At 35.5% G+C, this 27,223-nt stretch overlaps 1 protein-coding gene across 2 annotated transcripts in view; it reads left to right on the top strand.

The window, feature by feature from the left end:
- Nucleotides 1–27,223, top strand: part of PSMD14 (proteasome 26S subunit, non-ATPase 14) — a 63,198-nt gene that overhangs the window by 9,256 nt on the left and 26,719 nt on the right. For both annotated transcript variants that reach the window (XM_014055887.2, XM_014055888.2), the window contains exons 5-8: nucleotides 15,259–15,330; nucleotides 16,491–16,610; nucleotides 17,477–17,547; nucleotides 19,462–19,612. In XM_014055887.2, coding sequence (XP_013911362.1) covers nucleotides 15,259–15,330; nucleotides 16,491–16,610; nucleotides 17,477–17,547; nucleotides 19,462–19,612 — 414 coding nt within the window. The remainder of the gene's footprint in view (nucleotides 1–15,258; nucleotides 15,331–16,490; nucleotides 16,611–17,476; nucleotides 17,548–19,461; nucleotides 19,613–27,223) is intronic.

Below are 27,223 nucleotides of genomic sequence, written 5' to 3'. Positions count from 1 at the left end.
TAAATACTTTATGTCAGTGATGATGAAACTTTTCGGCAAGGAGTGCCCAAACCACCTCACAAGAAGTCAAACCACCTAATCAGTAACAACAACCAGCCATTCAAAAAGACCCCAACCAGACCATGACTCAGCAGTATCCGAACAAACAACACTAATTTACATCATACAGACTGTACTTAAAACCAAAGACCATGACTCAGTAACAACAGCCAGCCAATCAAACAGTCCGAAGTCAGACCATGACTCAGAAGTAGCCGAACAAACAACATCCATGCTAATTTGCATCATACAAAAAAGTATTTAAAGACCAGTGCTCTAACAGACAAGCACAATTCAAAGCACACTGACGACGTCTCCTTGAATGGTGACGAAACATTGGCAAGCAAATTGCCAAGCTCAGAGTTCAGACCAACAGCCCAAATACCAACCCGACCTACTTATATTCAAATACATTTCAGTTGAAAAGATGCCCATGAATGTTTATACAACTTCTACCCACTGGTTTCAAAATAGATAAATGAGAGCCATTTTATCAAATAGCAGTGTTGACTTTATTAGTGCTAGACAGATTACTTAGTGTCATTTTTAAATTGATCCATCATTTATAGTTTGTATATTATTTTAAAATACGATCTACAACAGTAATAAAATTGTAAGAAAGATCATAACTATTCAGCCAACAAGTACCCTAATGAATACTTTGGTATATTTTTTAATGTAAATGTAAAATGCTTCAGCAAAAAGGAGTGTTCAGACCTGACGCTGAAAGGAAAGCAAATTATATATCTGTGGTGAAGGCATTCCAAAGTAAAAGTGCCATCACAGAGAAGGCTTGCTGTTTTGCAAATGCATAATATATTTCTAATAATCAGAACTATTAATGCACTTCTGAAGAGCTCAATGCATGAGCTAACTTTACAGATGGAGGTAGTCTTTTGGCTAGCCAATGGTTAAAAGGAGCTAGATGTAAAACTCTTCCTTTTGATTTCATACTGTGAGCTGCATTTATATCTGTCCATATTTTCAATTATAGAGTTTCTGCTTTAATATAATGTAACTTAGGATACAGACATTATTTTTCTCCCTGAAATTGAATATTTCATTGAATTTTTAAGACTACACTATTAGTTTAGGTATTTATTTTAGGTGATTGTGCAACTAATCAAGAGTATAGCGTATTACTCAAAGCAGAGTTTTTCTTTTTAAATTTTAGCAAGTATTTACATTTTGCACTTTCTTCCAGGTGCTTCGCAGTGAACACTGTTTAAAAATACATTTTTAACACTATGCAATTGGAACACTTCTCCTGAGCCTCATTCTTTAACATAATAAGCGATTCATAATTATTGAAGTTTTTCTTAGTCAGAAAATTAGGAAAAGAGACACATGCTGAATTTAATATATTAACTGTTACTTTGTTCTTACAATGCAGCATGGTGCAATGGTTAAGGTGCTACACTGGGAGTGAGGAAACCCAAGTCCTCACTTAGGCATGAAAGCCAGATGCTTATTCTTGGGCCAGTCACTTCCAGTTCAGTCCTAATCAGCACACCACTCTGCATAAGATCTTGTTGCATCATGTACTGATAGCTTTCTTGTAGGAACAAGGTGACACAAATAATAAGTAGACTCTGCAATCATACAAGACAAATACTAGGGGGAAAGCCTCAACTTTGTTGTTTTTTGTCTCCTGCAAGGATCTATTTTGATAGTGCGGCTTTGTGATAGATAAGTCAACATATTTTTAAAATGAGCAAGAAAATTGATAGCTATCAGCCTCCTTTGGTTAAGTAATGACAACATAATTAAAGTAATCTGTCTCATTATGACTGACACCTTTTTATAAAATGTATTGTCCAAGGTGTGAAGCTAGTCCAATTTGTCCTGGAAGGCAGAAATCTAGAGGCAACTTGCATCTTAACATGGAAGACTGAATGCTGGTTGCCTGGAGCCTCTGATTGAATGGGAATTGTACTGCCATTCCACACTGCAAAGCATTAAATCTTTTCAAACAAAAGTAAAGAGTTTTGTTGAGTGTTTCCCTCCATGCTATGTCTCATGCTGGTCTGGAGGTTCTCAAACATTTGAGAACAGATTTGGGGATTTAAAAACAATAGGAGAAATGGTCTCTTCCAGCTTCAGTTAGTTGAGGCGTCCACTAAAATCAAGTCTTTCCATGAGCATGAACACCTTAGGGTGCAATCTGCAGTATTTTCTTACATATAGAATATTATTAATGTATGGAAGTTTCTGAAATGTGATTGAACAACTATAGAAACAAGTCTTCGATAACATGGGAGAAAAATCCTACTTACAGAGGTGTTGGAAGGTATTTTTTAGACTAAAAGCTGAATAAAAGACCTTTGGAAACTTATGAAATTTTGATGCATTTCTGCTTGTTAATGCCTTATCAGCAAAATAAGACAACTTTCACTAACTGTTTCTGTATCCTGCTGTATCCTTCTAAAAGCTATTGTGGACAATCAGAGGATTCAACAGGGAAATGGTGGTGGCATGTAATTCGGAGAGCCCCAAAAGGAAGGAGAAATTGGGGGAAATGATACCATTTTTCTGTAAGTGGAGATAGACGCTAGAACAAATGCCACTTGTAAGAGTCCATATCATGAATATTGTAATACTAAATTACGATTTACATGTGAAAATAGATTTAGAGTCTCTTTTATCTACTTATATCCATGCTTGGATTTGGACTCCTCCATCACTTACAGGACTGTACAGGATTGTTGATTTGTAGTATAACTAGATTTCTCTGAGGATTTTTGTATCTTAGTAAGTAAACGTGGAAGGTGAGCAGAGTTGATCTGGTTAGCATTTCTATAATGGACCAAAATCCCAGACTCTCAGTTCAAATGGGATTTTGAAAAAATAAAACCAGAAAAACAAAAACAGAAGCCTAGGAAAACCATCTATGCAATCCCGCCAAGGATGGATGCAGTCATCAAGAATTGAGCTGAACTTTTTACATTTTGTCTCAAGACAAAATGTCTTAGATTTAGACATGTGATTGCTGTAATTTGTAGGATTTCAGCAATTTGAAAGTTGCAGTCATTATTATGCATGCCAGCTATCCTTATATGATGGGGCCTCACAGAACTATCAATGATATGTAATCTTCCTATGCTTTAAAAAGATTTGGGTTAAAAAGATATGCCTGATTAGTTACATATGAATTGTTTTCTATTATAACAAATTCTCATTCAAATACTTTCTTTACTTTTGAAGGTAAAATGTGTTAATGACTTTATTTCCCAGAGCATTTTAACATGAGCATTGTATGTATTGTTCCCTGTTTTCCCATACGATTTAGAATACAGTAAATACTGATGATAAAATATTTATAATATTTGAAACTTTTCTTCATGAAAAGTAATGTACATTATGTGGGATAAATTTCTATATGTGTGATGCGTTAAGATTACTCTCCTTTAAATGGAATATAGGTTGGTTGTGCAACTTAAAGATGAGAATGCATGTCCAATTTAAAGATGAGAATGAGATTTGTATGCCCATGACTGACTTGAATTGAATTTTTTAAAATATATTTCTAAATTTAAAAGCAGCTTATCTAAAATATTGCATACTATGTATAATATCGCATAATTATGACAAAAGTCTAGATAACAATTCCAACATCTAACATACACTTTTAGAATTACACCCAAACTACTTTTGGAATTTCCTCGGTTTTTGAAAGCAGTTTACTTTCTTTAGCAAAGAATTCCTATTGTTGCAAGGAAACAAAGTAGTATACCTACAATTGTGTAAGCTAAAAGAAACTCCACTAATATAGAAGATTGACGAAAAGTCTGAACATGTTAATTAGTACCATTTTCTGCTCTACATGTCTGTTTCAATGAAGCATATAGAAGTCAAAATCTGACCTCTTGCTTGTTTTTGAGACCACCTGGATCTTTTTGTGACACCCTTTGGATTTAGATTAAATGTGGATATAGTTTTGCTGCTCCTGGCTATGACTCACTAAATATTTCTGATTATCAGTTGAAGAACTTTGCATACAAACTTCAGAAATGGGCACCCCCATATCTCTCTTTTCTGTGCTCAAAAAGAGAAGATTACCCACCTATGATAAGCCAGGGTTTGTTGAATTCATAGTTTGCTTTCAGTTAAGTTCCCAGAACATTGATTTTGGATTCGACACTACATTTGAATGTGACTATTACCTTATGGAGAAAAGGGTTAACAGTCTTTTAAACTAGTCGATTGTATTTTTTCTGACACCAAAGTGTATATTAAGGAAGGTAGGGTATGGGTGAATTTTTCAAGAACTAAAAATGTTTTCATGGATTGTGTTTTTTTAAGTTAAAGTTGTAATACATACACAGTATTCTGCACTATTTTTTTTTTGTAACAAACATGCAGAAGAGCAAATAATTCTCACTTCCCAAATAGCAGATGTAGGTATGCATGCTTGTTCATAACCTTTATAATGAGCAGTATTAGAACCATTACCTTGTTCTTACAATTGCTGGTATCCATAATGTACACAAGGCATGTGAGAGATAGGACATAACTATACAATTGCAGTGTTCTCAGCAACGGTTCAGAATTTACCCATGTTATCTGGTAAATTTAAATTAAGTGTTCTTGGTGCATTTCCTCTTCTGAATTTTAAAATGTCATTTCGAGTGCACAATAGCACTGACAGCTGGTGACATGATGACGTGGGTGGGTAAATAACCCAGAGTAACACTGTATACAGCCCTCAAAAAGAGTAACTGAAATGCTAAAAAGTCTGTCCTTGGTTACAGAACACTATATCTTGTCATATTTGCTTAGTGCAACTTCACTTCAGTGCTTTAAATGGTGCCTGGGGGAATAGCTAGAAAGGTAGATCTTTTATTTTAAAAATGAGCATGGAGGAGGGGTGACCTGTCTCTTAGCCGTGTTAGCACTTCTACTGGAAATAAAGAAGCAAGAATTGCAAATAGCTATTTTGTTTGAATAATCGGCTTGCCAATTAGCCATCAAGTGCTTCCATCTGTGAAATTGTTGATCAGATGGGTTGGTTGGGACACTTCCAGATTAGGGCATTGTACATGGCACTTGAAAACTGTCACTTTGAAAGGTTTCAAGTACTGCACTGCTTGATGCTGTAGAATTGATAAAACCTGTAGCACTTAAAAGACCTGCTACTGATCTAAAAATCTTGTTGAATCTACTACTGGTCTAATATATGTAGATCTTAACCCTGTAATCTAATTTCGTTTGGATTATGTAATAGTGATGCGTTTTAAAAGGACTAAATGTAAGGACTGTTTCTTTTAATATTTCAGTATAGTAAGGTTACTTTCAGATACTGCCTTAGGCCTTTCTTTTGAAAGCTTTATGAAGTTTGATATCTCAATAGTCTGATGTATTAGGAATTACTGTAATATCTTTTGCTTTGCCATTTATCTGCCTACAGATAAATTTTGTATTTTTATTTAACTGTAGTGACATTTCTAAAGCTATAACCTTTTATAAATATGATCAGTCAGATTTAAAAGATAGAATAAAAGCATATGTTAAAGAATATTGGTCCACAGCTTTTCCTAAATAGTTCCTTGAAAAAAAATATAAATGCAAGATGAGGGGACTTTTTATATTGGTCTTATTATGCTCAGACTGCCCTTTCCTGTTCTGCTCTTTAAGTAAAATTTGAAAACATGAAGTCCAGTCTTGCTCCCAAAAAGGAAAAAAAGAAGGAAACTACCATACACATTTATTCCTATGTATTGGGGTAAGCATATTGGGCTATCGTACACACTACAAATCCTCCTTTGAAGATAGGAAATAATGCCTTCTGCTTGACAAATGTGGACTGAATCTCTATCCTTAAGTGTTTTACTATTGTATTTAACTTCTTCAGTAATATAACTGAGTTTAAATGTCTTTAAAGTTTTCCCCTGAAATAAAAATAATAGAAATCTGTATTAATATTGAAATGATCCGACAATGAGGTGTAGACTACTTGCACCCTTTTTTTCCTTTCCAAAAAATATAGATTTCAATGTGGCTTGCTCAGAGTCATCATATCAACCTGTTTGCATTTCCACTTCTTAAATATTGACTCTTCCCTCTTTGACTGCTGCTCTCTTTGTCATGCATTTTCTCTCAAATAATTCATATATATTATTTAGATTATTTTAAGTCATAAAATCCAAAACACATATGTAATCAATATTCTACATCCTTTCCCTCTTTAAAGTATTGTAAATGTCTGTAGCTTTTTGGTTTTTAATGTTCATGGATGGAAAATAATTTCTACTATACCTAAGAAGGAAATCTTACAGTACCTTACTATAAAAAAAGATACTTTGTTCCTGTATTGTCTTCGCTTCTTTCATCCTTATTTCTTTCACAAGTACTTATTGACTGCTGTAACGTTATTTAATTATCTACACAGTTTCTCACTACATTTCATAGATTCTTTTATGGTTTGTTACTTACTGGAGTGCAGATATCATCTAGTATAATCTGGGGACCAATTTAATGTTCAAGAATAGTCCAATGTATTCTGGATTGGTCTGGACATAGGTATTATGGATCATTACCAGGATCAGAAATGTAAATTAGAAAAATGATCTTTATTATTCTATACCCCAATATGGAAGGAACATACCTGTATTGCCTTTGCTTTTTAGCAGTCTAGAATGAAATTGGCAAGCAGGGTGATGGGAAGGTGGTATGTGCAAAATGTCATACAGGTTGATACAATGATTTTTAATCCATCCTAATTTTAAATATATGTAAATACATAGCTGTCTGATTGAGACAAACTGATGAAATTTGCAACAATGGTAGTCCTGCAATGAAAAACTGCTAACAAGTTTGTAATGGGCACAATTAAAAATGTTTTGTGCAAAAAGAACAAGTGTTTGCAACAAATTATGATATCTGTTATGGCTGCACTGGAGTTGACCTGCTGATTAAGATCGAAATATAAAGGGTTAACTCACTTTTATATTACCTTTCATAAAGTAGAGCAGCATTGAGTCTACAATTTTGGTCATAATTTATGATGGTCATTAAGCAGCCTATCACATACTGTGCCCAGTTTTATGACCTTTTTTAATGGTCATTAAGCAAATACAGGTCATTAAGCAAGCTTGCTGTTCGCTATGGAACATTTTTTCCCTCCGAAAACTGAAAGTAAACACTGGTTTCCAGCAAAATCATTGTAAATTGCAGTGATTGCAAGACATAGCAAATGGCCGTCATTGAACACTGGTTGCTGAATACCCAAAATGTAGCAGATGGGGGGCGGGGAGTGTTTGTCAGAAATTTGAGTCTGAAGCCTGTTGTAATGTTAAGAGGTTGCTAAGTGACTGGTTATTAGTCAAGGACTACCTGTATACTGATTAAAAATAGAGTCACTGCTCAACATGTGAATATGGAAGTGGAAATGGAGTGAATCATAAAACAAGGTCATTAAGTAAACACAACAGTCATTAAGGAAGTCTACAATTCATTATGGAGCATTTTTTTTGCCAGAAAGCTAAAATAAATACTGGTTTCTGGCAAAAACATTGTAAATTGCAGCCACGTGACTGTAGGACACAGCAAATAGCCATAAATGAGGGCCAATTGCCGAGCAACCAAAATGTGGTCAGGTCAGGTAAGGAGGGACGATGTCAGAATTTTGAGTCCTGAGTAACTTTTTCGGAGGTCTGTCATAACTTTAAACAGTTGCTAAGAGACCCATCATGCGTCGAGGACTACCTGTATACTGATTAAAAATAGAGTCACCGCTCAAAATGAGAATCTGGAAGTGGAAATGGAGTTAATTATAAAACAAAAATATTTCTCCTTTATCCAAAATCTTTCCACACCTCAAGAAATTGTAACAGTGGCCTAAAAGATCACTCTGATTTCAGGGTAGATCTGTCAGTCACTCAGTATTTGCCTTCCTTAATCTTCTGTGATGTTTAACCTAAAGTTCATGAGGTCTAAAAGTATGTAATAGATGAGTTTCGCTTACTGGCCATGCACACCATATCACCAGTATACAAAGGCTTCAGTTCCAGATCTTTACTTGTTGTTCTGAACAAGTCTGAATGGGAGTTCTATGCATGTTCCTTTAAGATGCGTAGAATCTATTGTGCACCCAGGGAACTTGTAAGTCCTGTCTCCAGTTGTGCAGAAATTCTACTTTCTTTCAAATTTACACTGTGAGACTTCTGATTCAATTGTCACCTGCTTATAGTAAGGCAACACCCAGAGAGTGAATCCAGGTACGCATGGAACTAAAGAAGGACCAGTGTACACCACCCATTTCTACAGATCAACAGTCATGGCAAAGGTTATATAACTGGTTGAACATGGCTTGATGTACCTTACAGTGGAGCAGAAGTTTAAGCTTTATTTGGCCTACAACTACTACTATACACAAAAGTTGTCAAACTGATGGTATTTAGATGTGTTCTATTCCATATATTCATGTTACTAAAATTCTTAGTTGTCCCAATTATTAGTTAAAAAACCTTACTTGTTTACTTCATTCTGTTTCTGTGGGGTTCCATTCTTAAGACTTACTGTCAATTGTGCCTAATATCTTGAGAAAGATATTTGCAACTTCTGATACAATTAGGCACAATTGCAATAACATGTTACCATTTTCTTTGTTAAAGAAAATCATTTGTCCCAGACTTCTATTGTAAGTCTGCAGACTGTTGTGCATTTCAGAATACTTGTACCCTTGATTACTTGTAGTCATGTGTGCCTTAACCATTAGATCATTCACAGATTACTTCTGGTATATAGTGCATAATAAACCGTATACATAATACAATTATTTTAAAGAAGAAAATGCCTCTTTTTGTGCCATCTGAAGTAGCACACACTCTCAATTGTCTAGGTGTAACAGCTGAAAATCTGTACTCCAAGAGTTAAGTCAGCATGAAAGAATTCATTTCCACTTTAATGACCTAGCCTTGCTGGGTTAGGACGATGGGGAACATGCTTCTGACTTGCACTCCTATTGCCAATTAACACCTCCTATAACAGGTTGTCTCAGCTAGTCATTGAGGCAGAGGCAGTAGAAGTAGTTTACATGCATCTTGTTTTTCACACTAGTTGTTTAATACTCACAAAATTAAGTATTAAAAGGTTCCTATTTTTATTTTATTGGGTAAGAATAAACATGACAATGTTGGATAGTTGTACATTTGCTTATGTCTGTTTTGTTGTGTTTATATTTTAAAGGGGCTTTAACTAAAAAGAATGGATGGAAATAATGTTGGATCTAGCTATCTAATAATTTAGTTATAGAGGTATCCTTTTTGACATTTTAAAGAAGTGTACCACTTTTTCCACATTTAAAAACTTTTTAATGTAGCACGGTTAAATGGGGAAGATTATTCAGTAGTTTTAAGGGATTTTCTAGGTCTCTGTTCTTTTTGTTGCTGTGGCTTTATTTATTTTCCATCACTTACATTTAAAGAAATGTATGGTGACGTAAAGGGCAGTGCTCTAAAATGACACTTTGATTCATGATAAATCAGCAGGTATTCTAATAACATAATAAAACTGGCTAAATAATTGATACCAGTTCACACTAAGAGAAAGGTGGAGTAATATACCTAAAAGTGTTAACAAATTTGCTAAAAGGCCTGAGTAGATAACACTTTAAGGCGTTAGTTTTATGCTGTTAGAATGGCAAATGCCTTTTTTAACACTTAGTCAACAAGGGCTGCCCAAGGAAAAGTCACAGCTTTTATAGTTGGATTATATTCGAATTCTCTTGAAGAAAAGTAATGTCTCATTTTAATCTCACTGGATTGATTGTCTTGATCTTTCTTCTATTAGATTTTTAGAAAGATTGTATATGTATTTTAAAATACTAAAAGGTTTTTTTAATTGTGAAAAACTACCTTAAATTCTGCATTAGCTAATAAGGAATGGCTAAAAGAAATGATTGATGCAGCTTACAGCTGATGCGATTGCCCTGCAGGCAGGTCAGTTCACTGTCTAACACTTGGTAGACAGTTTAGTCAGAAAGAAGCATCTGTTTCTTTTCTTAAAAAGTATAATCAGGAATGATTTTCCTCATTTGTTTTTGTATGCACTGGATACAAAAGAACTTTTTAAAGCTATAAAGTTGTGTTATTTTATTTTTATGGCTTACTTTAGTTGTAAGTAAACGACCAAATTTAAAGGCTTCGGTTTTAGTCTTTGGTGATGATGTTAACACATTGATTCTCTGGGGATTCTCATGCATCTGGTATATCGGCGAAAAGTATATTTACTTTTCATCACCTTTGTAGATCACTGGTTGGAATGGAAAATGACAGGCAGATGTGGTTTGATGTATAATCTTAACAATTTAATATACAAGCACTGTGCACTCTCATTAATGTTATCCAGTGGTAAATGGGAAGGGAAGGTAGGGGAGAAAACACAAGAATCTTCTGCATTTTGTGGCATACAGATGTGCCATCTTGCATGTCAGTGAGATTATACATAGCTACAGAAGAGGGTAAAGTAATCCATTATTCTGGTGGAATTAAGGGTGCCCAATGCGTCTTGCTATCTACAGGCAGTTATTTTCTGGCCATCCTTGATTGTAATTTGGTGGATCAGTATCTGTGTGTTTCTTCTAGTGTCTTAAAAATAATTTGGTGTAAATTACTGTAGTAATTACTAAATAAAAATTATTTAGTTTTGTATTTAGGATGGTAACTAAACAATTTACATGACTGAAGATTTTAAATACAGTTTTGTTTAAATATATATCCAGAATTTTGCTTCAAAACAGTATCATAATGAATCAAATTTGTGTTGTTGCTCTGAAAGTATTCATTCTGGAATACCATAATAATATTCAAAAAAAGTATGTGATGGGGTAGTATATTTTCAAATGAATATGCAAATAGGCTCTATCGCTGAATTGGCACACGTAAGACTAGTTAAAGATAGCAAGCCTAGGATAAAAAAAATGATTCTCAATTGTATCTGAGAAACATATACCAGTGGAATGGCAACATGCAATGGAATTGATTCATTTGCCATTATTAATGTCCTGAACACCAGATCTAGTCTAACAATTGAGGAACCCTCAAGATTAAGCACTGTAGTAGAATGAGACGTTCAGTTGATCAAATGGCTGTTGGCTTATATCAAATGAAACTATCGCATTTTTCCTTGTTAATCATAACATTTGACATAATATTTTAAACCAACTATTTGAATACAGTATATGGTGTAGAGCACATTAGGGAAATTTGTTTAGGAAAATTTGGCAGATAGAAGAGGGAATAGCATATAGCTGTATATTAACTTTTGGTTAATTTAAGAAACTTTGTTGACATCAGTGATGGCAAAGCAATAATATTTAAAAACCGATAGGGAAAAAGATCTTCTCTAAGCAAATGCACAAAATAACATAATAGTTCAAAAACTGGTATTAGGAGAATGAAATATTAAAAGTTTCATTCTGTACTTAGTATTATTTTAAATAGTAATATAAGGACCAATTGTGTGATAAATCCAAATTATTTAACAATAATACTGCTTTTTTTTCAGAAATCAATTGAAAATGACAATTGTGTATAAAAAGAGGAAATAGAATTGAATATTCCAGAGTTCCAAGCGGTAATGTGGAGAGATCAAAATAGCTGAAACTTTGTTAGCAATCTTTCTGCCACTAAATTTTATATTTTCTAATATAGTCCTTCCTTATAAAACATTCTTAATAGTTACCCATGCTCCCTATTAATTATTTTCATAATACCTATCATGAAACTTCTGTTTCACTGTACAACTTTTGCCATGAACTGCTCTCATTTATAATATTTAGGTCATTTGCTGGATTTAAAAGCAGGATTTCTGAATTGTGGGCTGAATTCTTTGAATGTCCATCTTTGAAAATTCACATATTGATATTTTAGGGATAAGTAGATCTTCATTATATTTAAATAGCTTAAATAATTTTAAATATAATGAAGCAAATTATTAAAGTAGAAATGCTTATTGTTAAGTATTCTTAAGTGTTAAGAAATTGTTAAGTAGAAATGCTTATTGCATGCTTGATCATTAGTATATATTGGTAGTGGTGGGTTCTGTGAAGTTATCCTTGGTCACAAACCACAATTAAAAAAATATTTTGTACTACATCATTATTCATAACAATAGCATAATTTTAATTTTGAAGTTCTGCAGATGGCATTCTGCACTTGAACAATAGATAATTTTGGCCTTGGTCGTCATTCACACCTGGGACAATTGTGCTAATTTTTTATTAGCTACTCATAAAGCAAAGAGCAGAGTATTTTGTTCACAGCTTTTCTGCCTAGGGATTGGAGGTCCATTTTTTCTCTCACTGCACCAATGGATCTGCAAAATGCTCCTGTAGCCTTTTTCCAAGTTCTCTTTAAGTAAAAACTGATGAAGCAAAGGGAAATTGTGTTTGTGTTGGTGCCAGTTAATCATGCTAGCCTAGCAGCATTTATATTCACACCACTGTAAGAAACATGTAGTTAATTGGAGATTGTGTGTATGTGAGAGGGAGAGGGAGAAAGAACAGTATGTATAATTTATTTATTTTATTATTATTATTATACAATTGTATCACAGTGGCCAGTTGTTTCGCCGGATTTGGCATTGGTTACTAGTTGGGCCCCACCCAGGGGCCTAGGACGTTGTAACATATTTTCGTAATATGCATGCAGATCCAAGCAGTGCGGCTTTTTGCATTTGACTGATGGTGATTTTGTCAATTTTTAACTGTTTCAAATGTAATTCCAGTGCTTTTGGAATAGCACCCAGTGTGCCAATTACCACTGGAATTACCACTGCTGGTTTGTGCCATAGTCATTGAATTTCGATTTTTAAGTCCTGATATTTTGCGATTTTTTCATGTTCCTTCTTGGCGACCCTGCTATCACCTGGTATTGCAATGTCTATGATTGTGACCTTATTTTTCTCAACCAGTGTGATGTCTGGTGTATTATGCGCCAGTATTTTGTCCGTTTGTATACGGAAATCCCACAAGATCTTGACCATCTGATTTTCGGTGACTTTTTCAGGCTGATGTTCCCACCAGTTTGTTGCTGTTTTAATATTATAATTTTTGCACAAATTCCAATGGATCATTTGTGCTACTGAATTGTGCCGCAATTTATAATCAGTCTGCGTGATTTTTTTACAGCAGCTGAGTATGTGATCAACAGTTTCATCAGCTTCTTTGCAAAGTCTGCATTTGGCATCATCAGAGGATTTTTCAATTTTGGCCTTAATGGCATTTGTGCGGATAGCTTGTTCTTGCGCAGCCAGGATTAGTGACTCTGTTTCTTTCTTTAATGTACCTGTTGTTAACCATAACCAAGTTTGTTCACTGTCCACTTTATCTTTTATTTTTTCCAGAAATTGGCCTGAATTAACTGTGGCCTGTTTTTCTGGTTTTTCACTTTGGTGTCACCATTCACATTAAGACTTTGATAAAAACGCCGTTGGTCTGATCGAAATTGCTGATTTTGTTTATATTGGATGATTCGTGCCTCATATCTTTCAATTTTTCTAGCTGTTGTTGTTATCCACTGTTTTACAATCTCTACAGCTTCATTGATGTTTCTTGTATCCAATCTATATGTTCTGATTAGCCGATCTATGATTTTGTTGTTTTTAAGCCGTTGCTCATGAATGTTCTTTAAGTTACTAGCATCTGCCCTTAATTTTTTGACTTTTTGTTCTAATCGGATTTTCCACTTTGGCTTTGATGCTTTTTCTGTTGTGTGACTAGGTACTTTGATTTTAATGCCTAGTTCATTAGTGACTATTACAGCTGTGCTGTACATTAACTGGTTCGTTTCCAAGATGGATCCCGATTCAATTGTTGAAAACACTGCATTAACCATTTTCATGATAGGGGCCAAAATTTTCTTAGGCACAGTTTTTAGTGATGGTAAACGTTGCCTTTCCTCATTAAGCAGAAAATGCTCCATGATCTTATCCTTCAATTCTTTTTGTTTTTGAGTTAGTTCATCAGTTGGTTCAGTGATAACTGGTTCTAGTGGTGGTGGTGTTATTTCCTCCCTGAGAGCTTCTTCTGGGAGTTCTACTATAATGTCTTTAGTTGTGTCTTGAATATCAGTTATTTCTGCTTGTGATATTGTTTTTTTGGTTTTGCAATTTGCCTGAATTTCCTCAAGTTCAACTTCACTAAACACTTTATTCCGTATAATAAATCGCCTTTGATCTGCTAGTCGTTGTTCACTAACATTTGAATCTGGATATTGTTCTTTCCATAATTCATACATTCGCTTTAAATAACCTCTTTTTTCTGGCTCTGAGTTGTAGTAACAGGCCATTATGGCACGGTTTTCATCTGCACTATATTTTTGTCATTTTGTTGGCTGGTCCACTTGTAGCCCACTTGTCGACGGATGTCCAGGGACCCCAACATCTGCCGCGGCCCTTGTTAACCTGCGCGACGATCGATGCGGTATAAAATTTTTATTAGTTTCTTTCACCATATTGTATGGGTTGGCGGGGTTTTTTTATGGGGCCAGTTGCCAACCTGACCCCAACCCTCCTCCTTTTTCATCCAGGCTTGGGACCGGCAACGGCGGAGTTGTTGTTGTTGTTGTTGTTGTTGTTGTTATTATTATTATTATTATTATTGCTAGATAAATGCTGTACAACCAAATAGATTTGACTGGAATTGAGAGATGTATAAATAATAATCAGCAGTGTATGAATGGGAGAAGGATCTGTGTAATCTTCATAGGTGCAGGGCCAATACTAACAGTCATAGGGTTCCTGTATTGTAATACAATGTGACATGTAAGGTTTTGGCTTAATATATAGAAATAACCATGATGCTTATTCATCAAACCATGACACTTGGGTATTGCAGTGTGTGAAGCCAGTTAGTGACTTGCTGAAAAACAGGAGTTTATGACAGATGCAGAGTTTAAAATAGGTCTTCTAATTCATAGTTCAGTGTCTTACTAAGCTTGTTTTCATATGTGCAGGGAAGACTATTGAGTGTTTCACATAGATGGAAACAACCACAATAGCTTTGTATTCTTCATATGAGTCTTTTTAAATGGTCTGGGAAGAAAAAGTTGAAACCCTTCTATAGTAAGAGTAGGGGTTTGGGATTGCTGTTATCATTTTTGTTTCAAAATTCTGCATTTAATAAAACCGAATGTATTCCTCCAGGATTTTTTTAGATGAAGCTCATTTTATTTATAAAATAGAGTTGTGTATATTATAGAATGTTGTGTCTTTATCTAGGGACCTCCAACGGATGCACCTGCAGTTGACACAGCTGAGCAAGTTTACATTTCTTCACTTGCACTTCTAAAGGTAAATATCTGTGTGTGTTTTTAAGTATTGTGCAAAGCACTGAATATATTACAAGTGGGATGTTTCTGCTGCGTTTTGTATCAAAAGTTACATTTTCTGGGGTATTTAAAAATCAGATTTGAGAAATGGGAAATCCGATGCTCTCCAGGTGTTGCAAAAGTATACCTCACAACTCCCAGCAATGGCAAAGGATGCTAAAAGTGATGTGGTCAAGCAACATCTAGATAACGCTACCTTTTAGATACAATTATTTGTCATATTTTTACTTCCGTTCAGTTTTTCCTCCTGGCCAGTAAAAATTGCTCAACACTTAGCATTTAATGATTATGTTTGGTTCTCATTGAACTCTTTAAGGGTTCTTTGTCCTTCATTTTTTTCTCCACTGTATATTCTAAGTGGTTGATGATATACTGGCAAGTAGCTTTAATTTTACTATTATGGGCAGCTATCTGTTTCATGCCTATAGATGCTATACACATAACCTCTAAATGTGACTATTCAAATTATTCATGGTTTTTATATATGGTACAATATAGGATACAAAATAAAATGGTGCTATCTTTATAAACCCCACTATATGGCATATATTGCATGATCCTAAATGAGAAGCTAGCAAAGCATTGATTATGATAGTCTGTTGTCCTCAAACCTGGGCAATAACTGGCACACTGATCAAAGAAGAGAAAAGCTATTTTATGGCCAGAGATGACACTTGTACTATAAAAGTAGAGAGATTTTTTCCCCACTAGTGTCTCACTGTTCTGTGTCGTTGTGCTCTTCATAGGTCTTCTTTTTCCAATGAAGATATTTTGAGCATAAATTTTGTAGATTGTTTTATACAAACAGAACTAATAGGCATTGGAAGGAATCATATATTTTATGAAATACTCTTTTATCTTTTTAAATGCATCGTCTTCTGAGATATGATCCACTCTTTTGCCAGTCCATTGTCTTTTGCTATCAGAAACTTGATTTCTCCAATAACAGCTTACTATGAATCTGTGTGTAAGACAGATCCTATAGTATTTTCAGAGAAAGCTGCTTTTGGCCTTAGAGCTCTTAAAGATGTGAATATATAATAGAAAAAGAAATTTAAAAACCACCAGAGAATCAAGCATCTGTTCCTTAAATATTATTCAGTAGAATTCTGATCTTTCCAGATGTTGAAGCATGGTCGAGCTGGTGTTCCCATGGAAGTTATGGGACTCATGCTTGGAGAATTTGTTGATGACTACACTGTCAGAGTGATTGATGTGTTTGCTATGCCACAGTCAGGAACGGTGAGTTCTTTCCGTTAGCACATGTGCTATAACACTGTTATAATTGTACCTCAAAAATGTTCTTCCCCAACATACTTAATTTTTTGAAGAAAATATTCATATATGCAGTGCATATATCCAAGCTTATATATAATGTGATGCTCTTATGTTCTATATAACTTTTCGAGTCATAAATAGCTATGTTGTTTTGTAATTAGATGTCAATTGCATGAAGCATTAGATTGAAAAATTCAATCTGTCAGGCGCAAACAACCAGGCCCATACTTGATGATTTTAATTAATTGTTTTATTGCTCAATCCTATACACAGGACCTTCTCAGACTGATGGTTTGTACCTGGTTGAGACTAGATAAGTTTGAACAGCATTCAAAGGTGGTGGTATCAGACTTTGCCCTCTTGTGCTCACATAAAGATTCTAGCCTAAGTCCACTTTTGACTCCTCAAGCTCATTCTTTCCTTCTAAAATGTATCTCTAATTTTTTTTAAATATTACATTTATAAACTTGGGATATTAATTAAAAAGCTGGATTTTGATGTGAAAGCTACTGGCTAAGTGCCATAAATAGTGGTGATTTACTTTTTGAATTGCTCTCAAAGCATGATTAGACTGGATACATGGTAGGGGATGAAGTAAAGAATCTTAGACAAAGCAGTCACAGCTCACTTCATAGAATCTTCTAGGCTTAAATTACTATGCACTCCTAAAAGAGAGCAGTGAATACAAATGAATTAAATGTGTTTGTTAAAAGAAATATTTTTGTGATTTCTGACATTTCTCTTAGTAGATCATATTATTACTATTCTGAATTGGTCATGAAAGTTACTTGTACCTAAAATTGCCTTTGTTAATCTGCTTCTAAATGCAGGGAGTCAGTGTGGAGGCAGTTGATCCTGTGTTTCAAGCCAAAATGTTGGATATGTTAAAACAGACTGGAAGGTTAGGATTTTCTTTATTGACTATAAAATATGTTATAATAACAACCAAGTCCTCTTGATTTCCTATTCTATCATTTACTACTGTTTAAATATAACCTTGTTCCTTCTGGGTGATTTATATGATAGATTGCTTACATTTAATAATGGATTTAATATATTGTCAAAAGCCAGCTAAGTGTTTTCAGATTCCCATCACTGTTTTTCTCCAGGTTTTACAATATTCAATACAATATTCAATTACAATTACAATTACAACTACAACATTCAATAAGAAGTTAAATTTCTGTATTAACACAATGGAAAAGGGACAATTAACCAACCTTTTCCAACTTTTCAACCACTGTTCTGTATACTCAACAAAAATAATTTGGGAAAAAAATCATTTTTTTTTAAAATGAGGACTTCATTTGGAATGTCTCAACAGGTGCCATCTTTGTGCTGAAATTTTTATACTGATATAAAAACTTATACAAGCTTACTGTGTTTCCCCGGAAATAAGACAAGGTCTTAATTTATTTTGTCCCACAAAATATGGCCTTGGGCTTATTATAGGGGGAGGGCTTATTGTTTTGGGGTTGCCGGGCAGCTGCTCCCTTGCGAATTGGTTCCCGAAGAGCTGGGCACAGCCTCAGGGGCGAAGCAACCATGAGGTGACCATGCTTATGAGCAACCACCCGGCAAACCCCCTCTCCAACTGGGCAGAGCACCACTCACTGACCTAGGGAGTATCCCTAAGGCACCAAGGCACGTGGCGCTCTGCCCACTTCCCAGTTCCCGCGGCTTGGCACATTTGGGATATCCCCTAGGTCAGTGCATGGAGCTCTGCCCAGCTGGAGAGGGGGGTTGCGGGAGCGCCTGTTCTGCCCCTGCCGCGCTCCGAGCATAACTTCTTCTCCAGCTTCCAAACTCCAAAACTCGGCTGCCAAGTCTTCCAGCAGCGGCCACTCTAGGAGTGCGCTCTATGGTTGTGGGCCAGCTGCCAGACAGAGAGTCTGGGTTGGGGAGCAGGCAGAGCCTTGGTGCCTTAGGGATACCTAGGTCAGTGAATGGCGCTCTGCCCGGCTGGAGAGGGGGGTTTGCCGGGTGGCTGCTCGTGAGCGTGGTCACCTCATGGCTGCTTCGCCCCTGAGGCTGTGCCTGGCTCTTCAGGAGCCAGTTCGCAAAGGAGCAGCCGCCCAGCAACTCCCCCCTCCGGCCAGGCACAGCACCGCTCACTGACCTAGCAGTATCTCGAAGGCGCCAAGAAACATGAGAACCTTTCCCCCCTCTGGCTCCCGCGGCTTGGCACCTTCGGGATACCGCTAGGTCAGTGAGTGGTGCTCTGCCTGGCTGGAGGGGGGGGTTGTCCAGGGAGCTTATTTTCGGGGGTGGGCTTATATTTTTGCCCACGCGAAAAATGTGACAAGGCATTAGTTTCAGGACAGGTTGTATTTTCGGGGAAACACAGTATAAGGATTAATGTGAACAAAAGTCTTGACCACCAAAGAGAACAGTACAAATTGCTTTTTGAGCAAATCTCTACTTCTGCTTTAATTGATAGTTAATCTTTTGATGTCATTTGATCCTATCATCCATGCTTGATAGATATTCTGCGGTGAAAAGCCAACTTGGCTCTAGTGTGTTCAGAGGAGATATTTCCCAAAAATGTGGAAAGGATAAAAATTGGATAGGAGGTGTGGCAACAGGATGAAAAACTGAGAGCCTGACCTAGACTTGTTACTACACCTCCCTTAATGCTAGCACTTCTTCACCACATTTTCATGTTTTTATTATAATGTGGTGAGCATAAATATAAATGTTTCGCCTGGTGCTTTCTTTTTCCTTAGTAATTTCTTATGCTTCTGTAGATTACACTGTTGCTTTTCATATGTCCTGCTGCAAATAATTGAACTTCCCAATGCTTCCTTTTTTCCAGGCCCGAGATGGTTGTTGGCTGGTATCACAGCCATCCTGGTTTTGGCTGTTGGTTGTCTGGTGTGGATATCAATACTCAACAGAGCTTTGAGGCCCTTTCAGAAAGAGCTGTGGCAGTAGTAGTGGATCCCATTCAGAGTGTAAAAGGAAAGGTATGTGCTAGCTTATATTAATTAAATTATTCTTTTAATTTTTTTATCACATCTTGTATTATGGATTCTTTTACATGGAAAATTTTGGAAAATACGGTATGTTATTTCAACCATCTCTTCAGATAAAAATATGAGAATTGTCTTTCCCCTTTTTTTGCTTAAATCAAATATACCTAGCTTGAGGTATATAATTTTTTTTTCACTTCCTTTAATTATTTTCTGTACTTTTTTTCTTGAAAAACTATTTGGTCTTTAGGGTAAATTAAAAAGAAACTTTAAAAACTTTTCTATTACATTTCTATTAAATCCAATACAATTTGTATCTTAGGGTCAAGATTATAAATACCATTTAGGTTGGTAAAACCTTCAATCTTTTCAAAATGAAATAGCAGGTCAAGATAGATTAAATCCTTCTCTAGAGATACATAATGCTCATTCTTGAGATGGAATCGGGTACTTTTTACATATTCTCCAAAATAAAAATTTCTCTAAAAACCATTTGCAACCATTCACATTTTAGGGCAAGTTTGCAGATGAATGATTATGCAGAATCCTTATGAAAAGAGATTAACTTGCAAAGCATATTGGGTTATAGTTTGTCCTTTGTTGAAATCTCTTTTGTTCTTGTTTGATTCTTTTTTTATTTCTTTCTAGCCCCATATGCCATTTTCCTATTTCCTGCCTCATGACAGCAGGGAGCAGCTCTATTATCACCTTCACAGAGCTGTCTGCAAATGTGAGAGGCAATTCGATTTTGCTCAGCCACAGGGAGAGTGGATTAGAAAAACTACAGAACATAGAGAAATTGGCTAGGTGGTTACTGCTTTAAAATACTGCTGAGGTGTTTTGTTTCAGCATGCTTTCCTATTGTATTACAGAATAGTCATTCAATTAATATGTATGACATTTGTGCAATGTTATAAATATTTTAAGTATTTAAGTTTTTGTGTTAATGGATCTGTGATCGTAAGCTGGTTAACCAACTATAAATGTTGCCACTTTCTTGATAGGATGAAATGATCACTTGTATGAGTATAATAATAGCAACATATGGCCAAGTTAACTGTTAATTTTCATTTTAAATGTCAGTATATTTCTATATGTCTGTCCAGTTAACAATCCCTCTCCCCAACAAAAAACCTCAAATGTGGTGACTTAAATATATAATTGTAAAATACAAAATTATGCTTAGCATTTCAGATTGCAATGATATTAGGAAAGGAGAAAAAAAATCTAAGGCAAAGAAATTACTTCTCAGCTTTAAAATTTCCCTTATGTTGCAAAACAATGCTTTTGTATTATTACAACTACCCATTGATTCATATAAAGCTTGACAACTACGGTGAGGATTTGGGCATTGTGGATGTTTCTATATTCTGTATTCCCAGGCATTTTTTGTAATTCACTATTTTCTTGATAAATCTATCTAATATAATCCCATTTCATTAGACAATTAATTGATTGGATACGTTTATAGTTGATTGGGTAAGCTTTTGTATTTCTCTGGAATTCTTATGTTAATATCTATAGTTTCTAAAATTAAACTTACTATATTTTTCAGAGTATAAGACACACCTTTTCCCCTCAAAATGAAAAATGGGCCTGTTTTCACGAAAAACGGGCTTTTTTGCTCGTTTTTGGCTCCCCCATGCCCCCAGGAGCACTCTGCAAGCCCCCTAAAGGCTATTCATGCCTTTGGGGGGGGGATGGACTCGTTTTTGTGAAAAATGGGCCGTTTTTGGGAGGTTTGCAGAGTGCAAAAACTTTTTAAAATTTGCCTCTTCAAAACCTTGGTGCATCTTATACTCTGGTGCGTCTTATACTCCGAAAAATATGGTAATGAGAGAGATGGGCTTATAGCTTGGAGAATGAATTCTACAAGTTTTCATAGAAGATAGGAGTATTTTTGCCTAATCTACCTTGTTGTGCCAACTCTGTTTCTGACAAGGCCTCAGACCTGATGGTATTGTATTTGGTCTACATTATTGCTGTGAAGTTTTATATTTACTAGAAACTTGGGAACTTGGGCCAGAGTGTTGCAGTGAAAATGCTGATGTGTGCTTCTGTCTATCCTGGAAGGAGTGTTTTAGATACCTATTTATTTTCAATGTTACTAAATAGCCTTCCTGAACATGATGCCTTAATTCCACACCTAATCCTTTATTTATAAGCAAATCCATAAAATATCAACTTTTCAATCCTGATGTCAGCAAAAAGTTCACAAAGATTTGGCAGAGCATGTCTTATTTAACTTTCATCAAATAAACCAACTTTATATTCCTTTCTTTTACCTCTAACAGTCTTAATATTTAATTCAAATATTGATGTAGGATTTGATTTCTCTTCAATTCTTATTTATCCCCATGGCACAAATTTCTTCAAGACTTTAAAAGCCATTTTTATAACAATAGAAAACATTTTCCTGGCCATTCTCTTGGTTAATCATTTTTCTTTTAATTTTTAAAACTTTAGCCAGTTTCTTTTGTATATCCAGTACAGTGTCCTTTTCCAAATCATTATCCCAGCATGTCATTTGTAATTCTACTTCCGGTATTTGTTCCACACCTGTCATTCTTCATAACATATTTTAGACATTGTATATCCATAGAAACAGACATCATTATTGACAGTGTTGACATTATAGTTACTATTTTCTGACTCCATTCTTCAAAGATCTCCTTTAAGGTTTCCGATGTTTTGTGTCATGTTCTAAGTACCAGTATTAACTGGTATTAAGAACATGTTTGTATTTGATGACTTTTTAGATTTGTCATTCTGAAGGTCTTCAATAGCTTTAAAATGGTTAATAGACAATTTCTGAAAGTGAGTAGAAAGTGAGGTTTGCAAATGAAGTGTCCTTTAAAAGGCTCTGCTAGATTGTGAGCAAGAGGGATGATCTCGTTATTTCTTGGTGCTCAAGTCTGTGGAAAACTGATATCCTGTGGTCTCCTTGCAAGCAGCAACCATCTGGATCATGCATCCTCACCTTATTCAGAGATGTTCCGCGGAGCCAGTCTTCTCACTGGTTTCTTGGTCTTTCTTCAGCTGTCAGCTCCATTTTCATGGAGATGTCTTCAGTTTGCCTACCCTGAAATCCAAATTGAGGAAGCTGGAATCCAATTCTTATTCCTTTCTTTTTCCAGAAAAATAGAAACAGCTTTTTCATTTTTATAACCCAATATCTGCTATTACCATCATAAGAAAAGAAAGCCAAACCACATACTTTGATGGCCCAAACACAGAAAGAATTGTAAAGATCTGGAAAGATAATTTTATTGGAAAGAAAAGAAAGTACTGATAAAGGTTAAAAGAATAACTTCAAATTAGTTATTGCCCCAAATACTTTGAGATTGACAAAAAGAAAGCAGCTAGTTGAAAGTGTAACAATCCCAAATATATGCCCACTTCTATAACTTCGGAAATATATCAAATTCCCTTCCAAAACCAAACTCAATTTCAATGTACCACCTTAATTTATACTTCTATTTCATCAGCCTGAATTTATACAAAATTCTTGGCAGAGTTAATTACTTGAGTGTGGTTTGTAGAAATATCTTGTTGATTCATAACTGCAAACACCAAGAACTGTTGTGTGCCATCTGCTCTGAGCACTAGCACGGCACACTTTGGTATGTCTTTGCTTCTCCCCAAGCCACATTGGATCATCTGGTCTCTTGGTGTTTCTGTAGCTTCAGTTTTTCTTAATTTTTTGTGCTTCTGATGGTTTGCCTTCATTGGCTTCTCCACTTTTGTATGGTCTCCCATCCAAAACTAGCTCTTCGCTAATTCATTTTATACAGCTAGCACTTAACTGGTTCTAGGTCTGAAGAGTTCTTTGGCCTGTAAGCCTATTAAGAGTGTAATATCTTCCCAGTGTCAGAACATGACAAGTTTTTGGATTTCAATATTTAGGTGAGAGGTTTACATATAACAATGGATGCAAACACCTACACTATCCCTATATATATAACATACAATGTTGATTAAATTTCAGCCAAATGTACCTTATTTCTGCTAAACCAATGTGTCTCTAAAATATAGATGAAGAATCCTTAAAATACTTACAATAGAAATATTCACTAGAAAGGAGGAACTGAAGTGTCTCCATCTTAATAAAATGTCTATCTTTGTACCAATTGCTGGTTATACCAATTACTGGTTACATGAGCAATCCTATTATGCATTATGAGTAACTTTCAAAAATGGTTCAGCTTGAGTTCTATGCATAGAAGCCAAGTTCTATTTAGAGACTATATTCTCTATAGTTCTGTTTAGAGCCATGATGGGCAGCAGTATCTGAAGAATCCTTCATCAATGTTTCTTACTCTCAAATCAATTAACTAATATTAGTCTATTCTCTCCTATCCCTTTTGTCATTCATACACTCTCTGGCAGTTCTCTCCAGCCATCCAACCTTTACCTTCATTGATTCTCAATGTTAGTATACTGTCTACCATCCACACTTTGTTCCACTTTTCGCATTACTGTCAGTCCCACAAATAGACCACACTACGAGAAACCATATAAGCATAAAGCTACGTTTATTTTTAAAAAGCTGTAGTAACGGAATCTTGCAACTCTGAATGTGCTTCCTCTCCCTTCTTTATTTTCATATAAAAAAGAGAGGCTGTCTAAGGCATTTTTGAAAATCTGTCTGTTAGTATGAGCTAAAGCTTCATTTATGTAATTGCTACACAACACGTAACCTGTTCAAAGATATTTCCTAAAACTAAACCGAGAAACAGAATGACCATGGTTGGGCAAAAAGGCAGTGGGAGTAGGAGTGACTTCTGACATCCTGCCAGCTTCCCCCTAGATTTTCCTTGTAGGAAGCTATCAGGGAGCATTGAAATGATGATCATGTGACTTGCTGCTGACCATTGCAGCACTGAAGCAGCCACAACTTTGCCAAATTTCAATCTTACAGGTGTCATGGATCCCATGTTTTGGATGCATTCTGTAAGTTAACCCATTTGTAGTATATTTTTCTTTTTCTTTTGCCCTGATGTACTATTTCACCCAGCTGAAGGTTACAAATAATCAAACCAATAGGAGAGTTTCAGATGTATATAGAGTGCCAGGACAGGAGACTTTTAATGTATATAGATTACCTTTATAACAGATCTTCCCTCTGTCCTTCAAGGCATTTTTAATACTTCCTACAATGGCTTTCTCTATTTTTTCTAATCTGGACTTCCCCTTCTTGCTGCTTCATGTTTGGAGAATCCTGTTGAACAATGTTCAAGAATTCATAAATTGTGTTTTTTTTTAATGTTAAGCATGATTGTAGACTGTGACAAGTTTTCTCCTGATGTAATTTCTATTGAATTAGTAGCTCTAGATTCAGCCATAGTACTTTTAAATGTAAATTGCTTCACAGTTTAATGTTGTTGTTTTTTATTCTGCACTGAACGCTTCCCATTTTAAAATATTTTAATCTTAGTTATTTTGATGAAATAATTGCCTTATTTGGATAAATACTCAGAATTTAACAGACCCGAAAAGACCACTTTTTAAAAAAAAAAACCTACAATGCTGATTCTCCGAACTTTGGGCATTGCAATGAACAAGTACAGTGGTACCTTGATACTTATTAATTGGTTCTGGGAGGCACAAGAAGTATCAAAAATGCCAAGTACCAAACAAATTTGTTTCAGCTGGAAAGAGTAACAAATCATGAAGCTGCTGACACAAACAAACACTAGCTTGCACCTCGAGTGCCAAACAAATGAGTACTAGGACAAAATTTTTGCATCAAAATATGTTGAGTACCAAATCTGAAAAGCAGTCGAGTACCAAGGTACCACTGTAATAGATTCTTTCAGCTCTGTAATGAAAGAAAGAACAACCCCAAATATGTGACTGTTTGAATGGCTTGGAACTAATTTACATAGCTTTATGTAAGTTATCTCCACTTCTATTTTCCAGTAGCATTTATAGGTGCCTAGTAGGGAACTGTTGAGAGATTGCAAAACTTAAGTCTTTCTTTGGTTTTTTTTTAAAGCATTTATATGGCTTCACAACTTGTATGACTCTGGGCAGCATACGAAAGAAAAAGAAAGAAAATACAACAATGTAGAAGAAACAATATTAAAATCAAATAGTAAATGGCTAACATGGCTAAATCTATGGCCACTAAGAATGAGGATTCTACTGATTCTGATCCAAAAAGACCTTTACTAGATCAGAATTCTAGGCTACCCATTTTAAACTGTACTAATTAGGGTGTACTAAAAGCTAACTTGTATTAAAGCTAGTTTCAATATCACAGTTTGGCTCTGAACAATTTCTCTTAATACATGGGATCTTTAGGCACACAAGTAGATGAAAATAATAATACAATTGGCTGTCTAAATAAAATTTCAAAAAATCAGCAGCTAACATCCATAATCATAGCCATAGACCTAGAATTAGCCAAACATACAAATTTTGCTATATCAGATACACTGGTGACAAGAGGATGCAAATTTGAATATGCTGATGATTTGGTCACAGCAATACAAAACAAAAAAACAAAAAACAAAAAACATAGAAGTCACAGACAGTCTCCTGCCCAAAAATCTTAAGACTTGGAAAAATTCTTCATTGATTGGAAGCTTACTCCTAGCACTAGCGAAACAGTAACCATGTGCTTCCACCTTAACAACAAACTAGTATATGAAGCCCCTAAGTTACTACAACAACTTACTACCCTATAACACCCATCCAAAGTACCTTGGAGTAACATTGGACCAGGCTCTCACCTATAAGATATAATTAAAGAATAAGTGGCAAAAATCAATACTAGAAACAACAGACTTCAAAAATTATGTAAAACTAAATGGGGGACTTCAGCTGCCACCCTCAGGTCATCAGCACTAGGGCTGATCTACTTGGCAGCAGAATAATGTGCCCCTATAAGGCTTTACAGCTGCCATGCTAGTAATCTAGCTGCCAAACTCAATGACACCATGAGAATTACAAGTGGATATATTAAAACCACTCTGATAATCTGACTTCCTGTTCTGACCCATATAGCATTGCCAGCTTTATGAAGGTAAGATGCACTAGTGGGAGAATACAGAAAATTATAAACAACTCCTACCTACCATGCTGACCTTCCTCATTTATTAGCCAGAAGACTTAAATCCAGGAAGCCCACAACATATGCCCAACAACTTTAATATTGATTCCCAATGAGTTGTTGAATGCCCAGACATAAGAAGACATATAAATTACTCCACAAAAAAGGGATAGAATAGAATAGAATAGAGCTGGAAGGAACCTTGGAGGTCTTCTAGTCCAGCCTCCTGCTCAAACAGGGAAATCTATACAATCTCAGACAAGTGACAGTCCAGTCTCTTCTTAAAAATCTCCAGTGATGGAATGCCCATAATTTCTGAAAGCAAGATGTTCCACTAGTTAATTGTCCTTACTGTTAGGCAGTTTCTCCTTAATTCCAAGTTGCTTCTCTTTGATCAGTTTCCAACCATTATTTCTTGTCCTGGCCTCTGGTGCTTTGGATAATAATTTGACCCCCTCTTCCTGAATAGGATTTGTACTTTACACGGCATCTGCCAGGACTCACTGTATGAATGTGGCATAGTATTCTCCCCTCAGTGTGACTGCAAG

The sequence above is a fragment of the Thamnophis sirtalis genome, unplaced genomic scaffold (genome assembly GCF_051295495.1).
Source record: "Thamnophis sirtalis isolate CommonGarterSnake01/CBP01778 unplaced genomic scaffold, rThaSir2_p1.2 scaffold_1, whole genome shotgun sequence".
Classification (NCBI taxonomy): Eukaryota; Metazoa; Chordata; class Lepidosauria; order Squamata; family Natricidae; genus Thamnophis; species Thamnophis sirtalis.
This window is presented reverse-complemented; position numbering and strand designations above follow the sequence as displayed.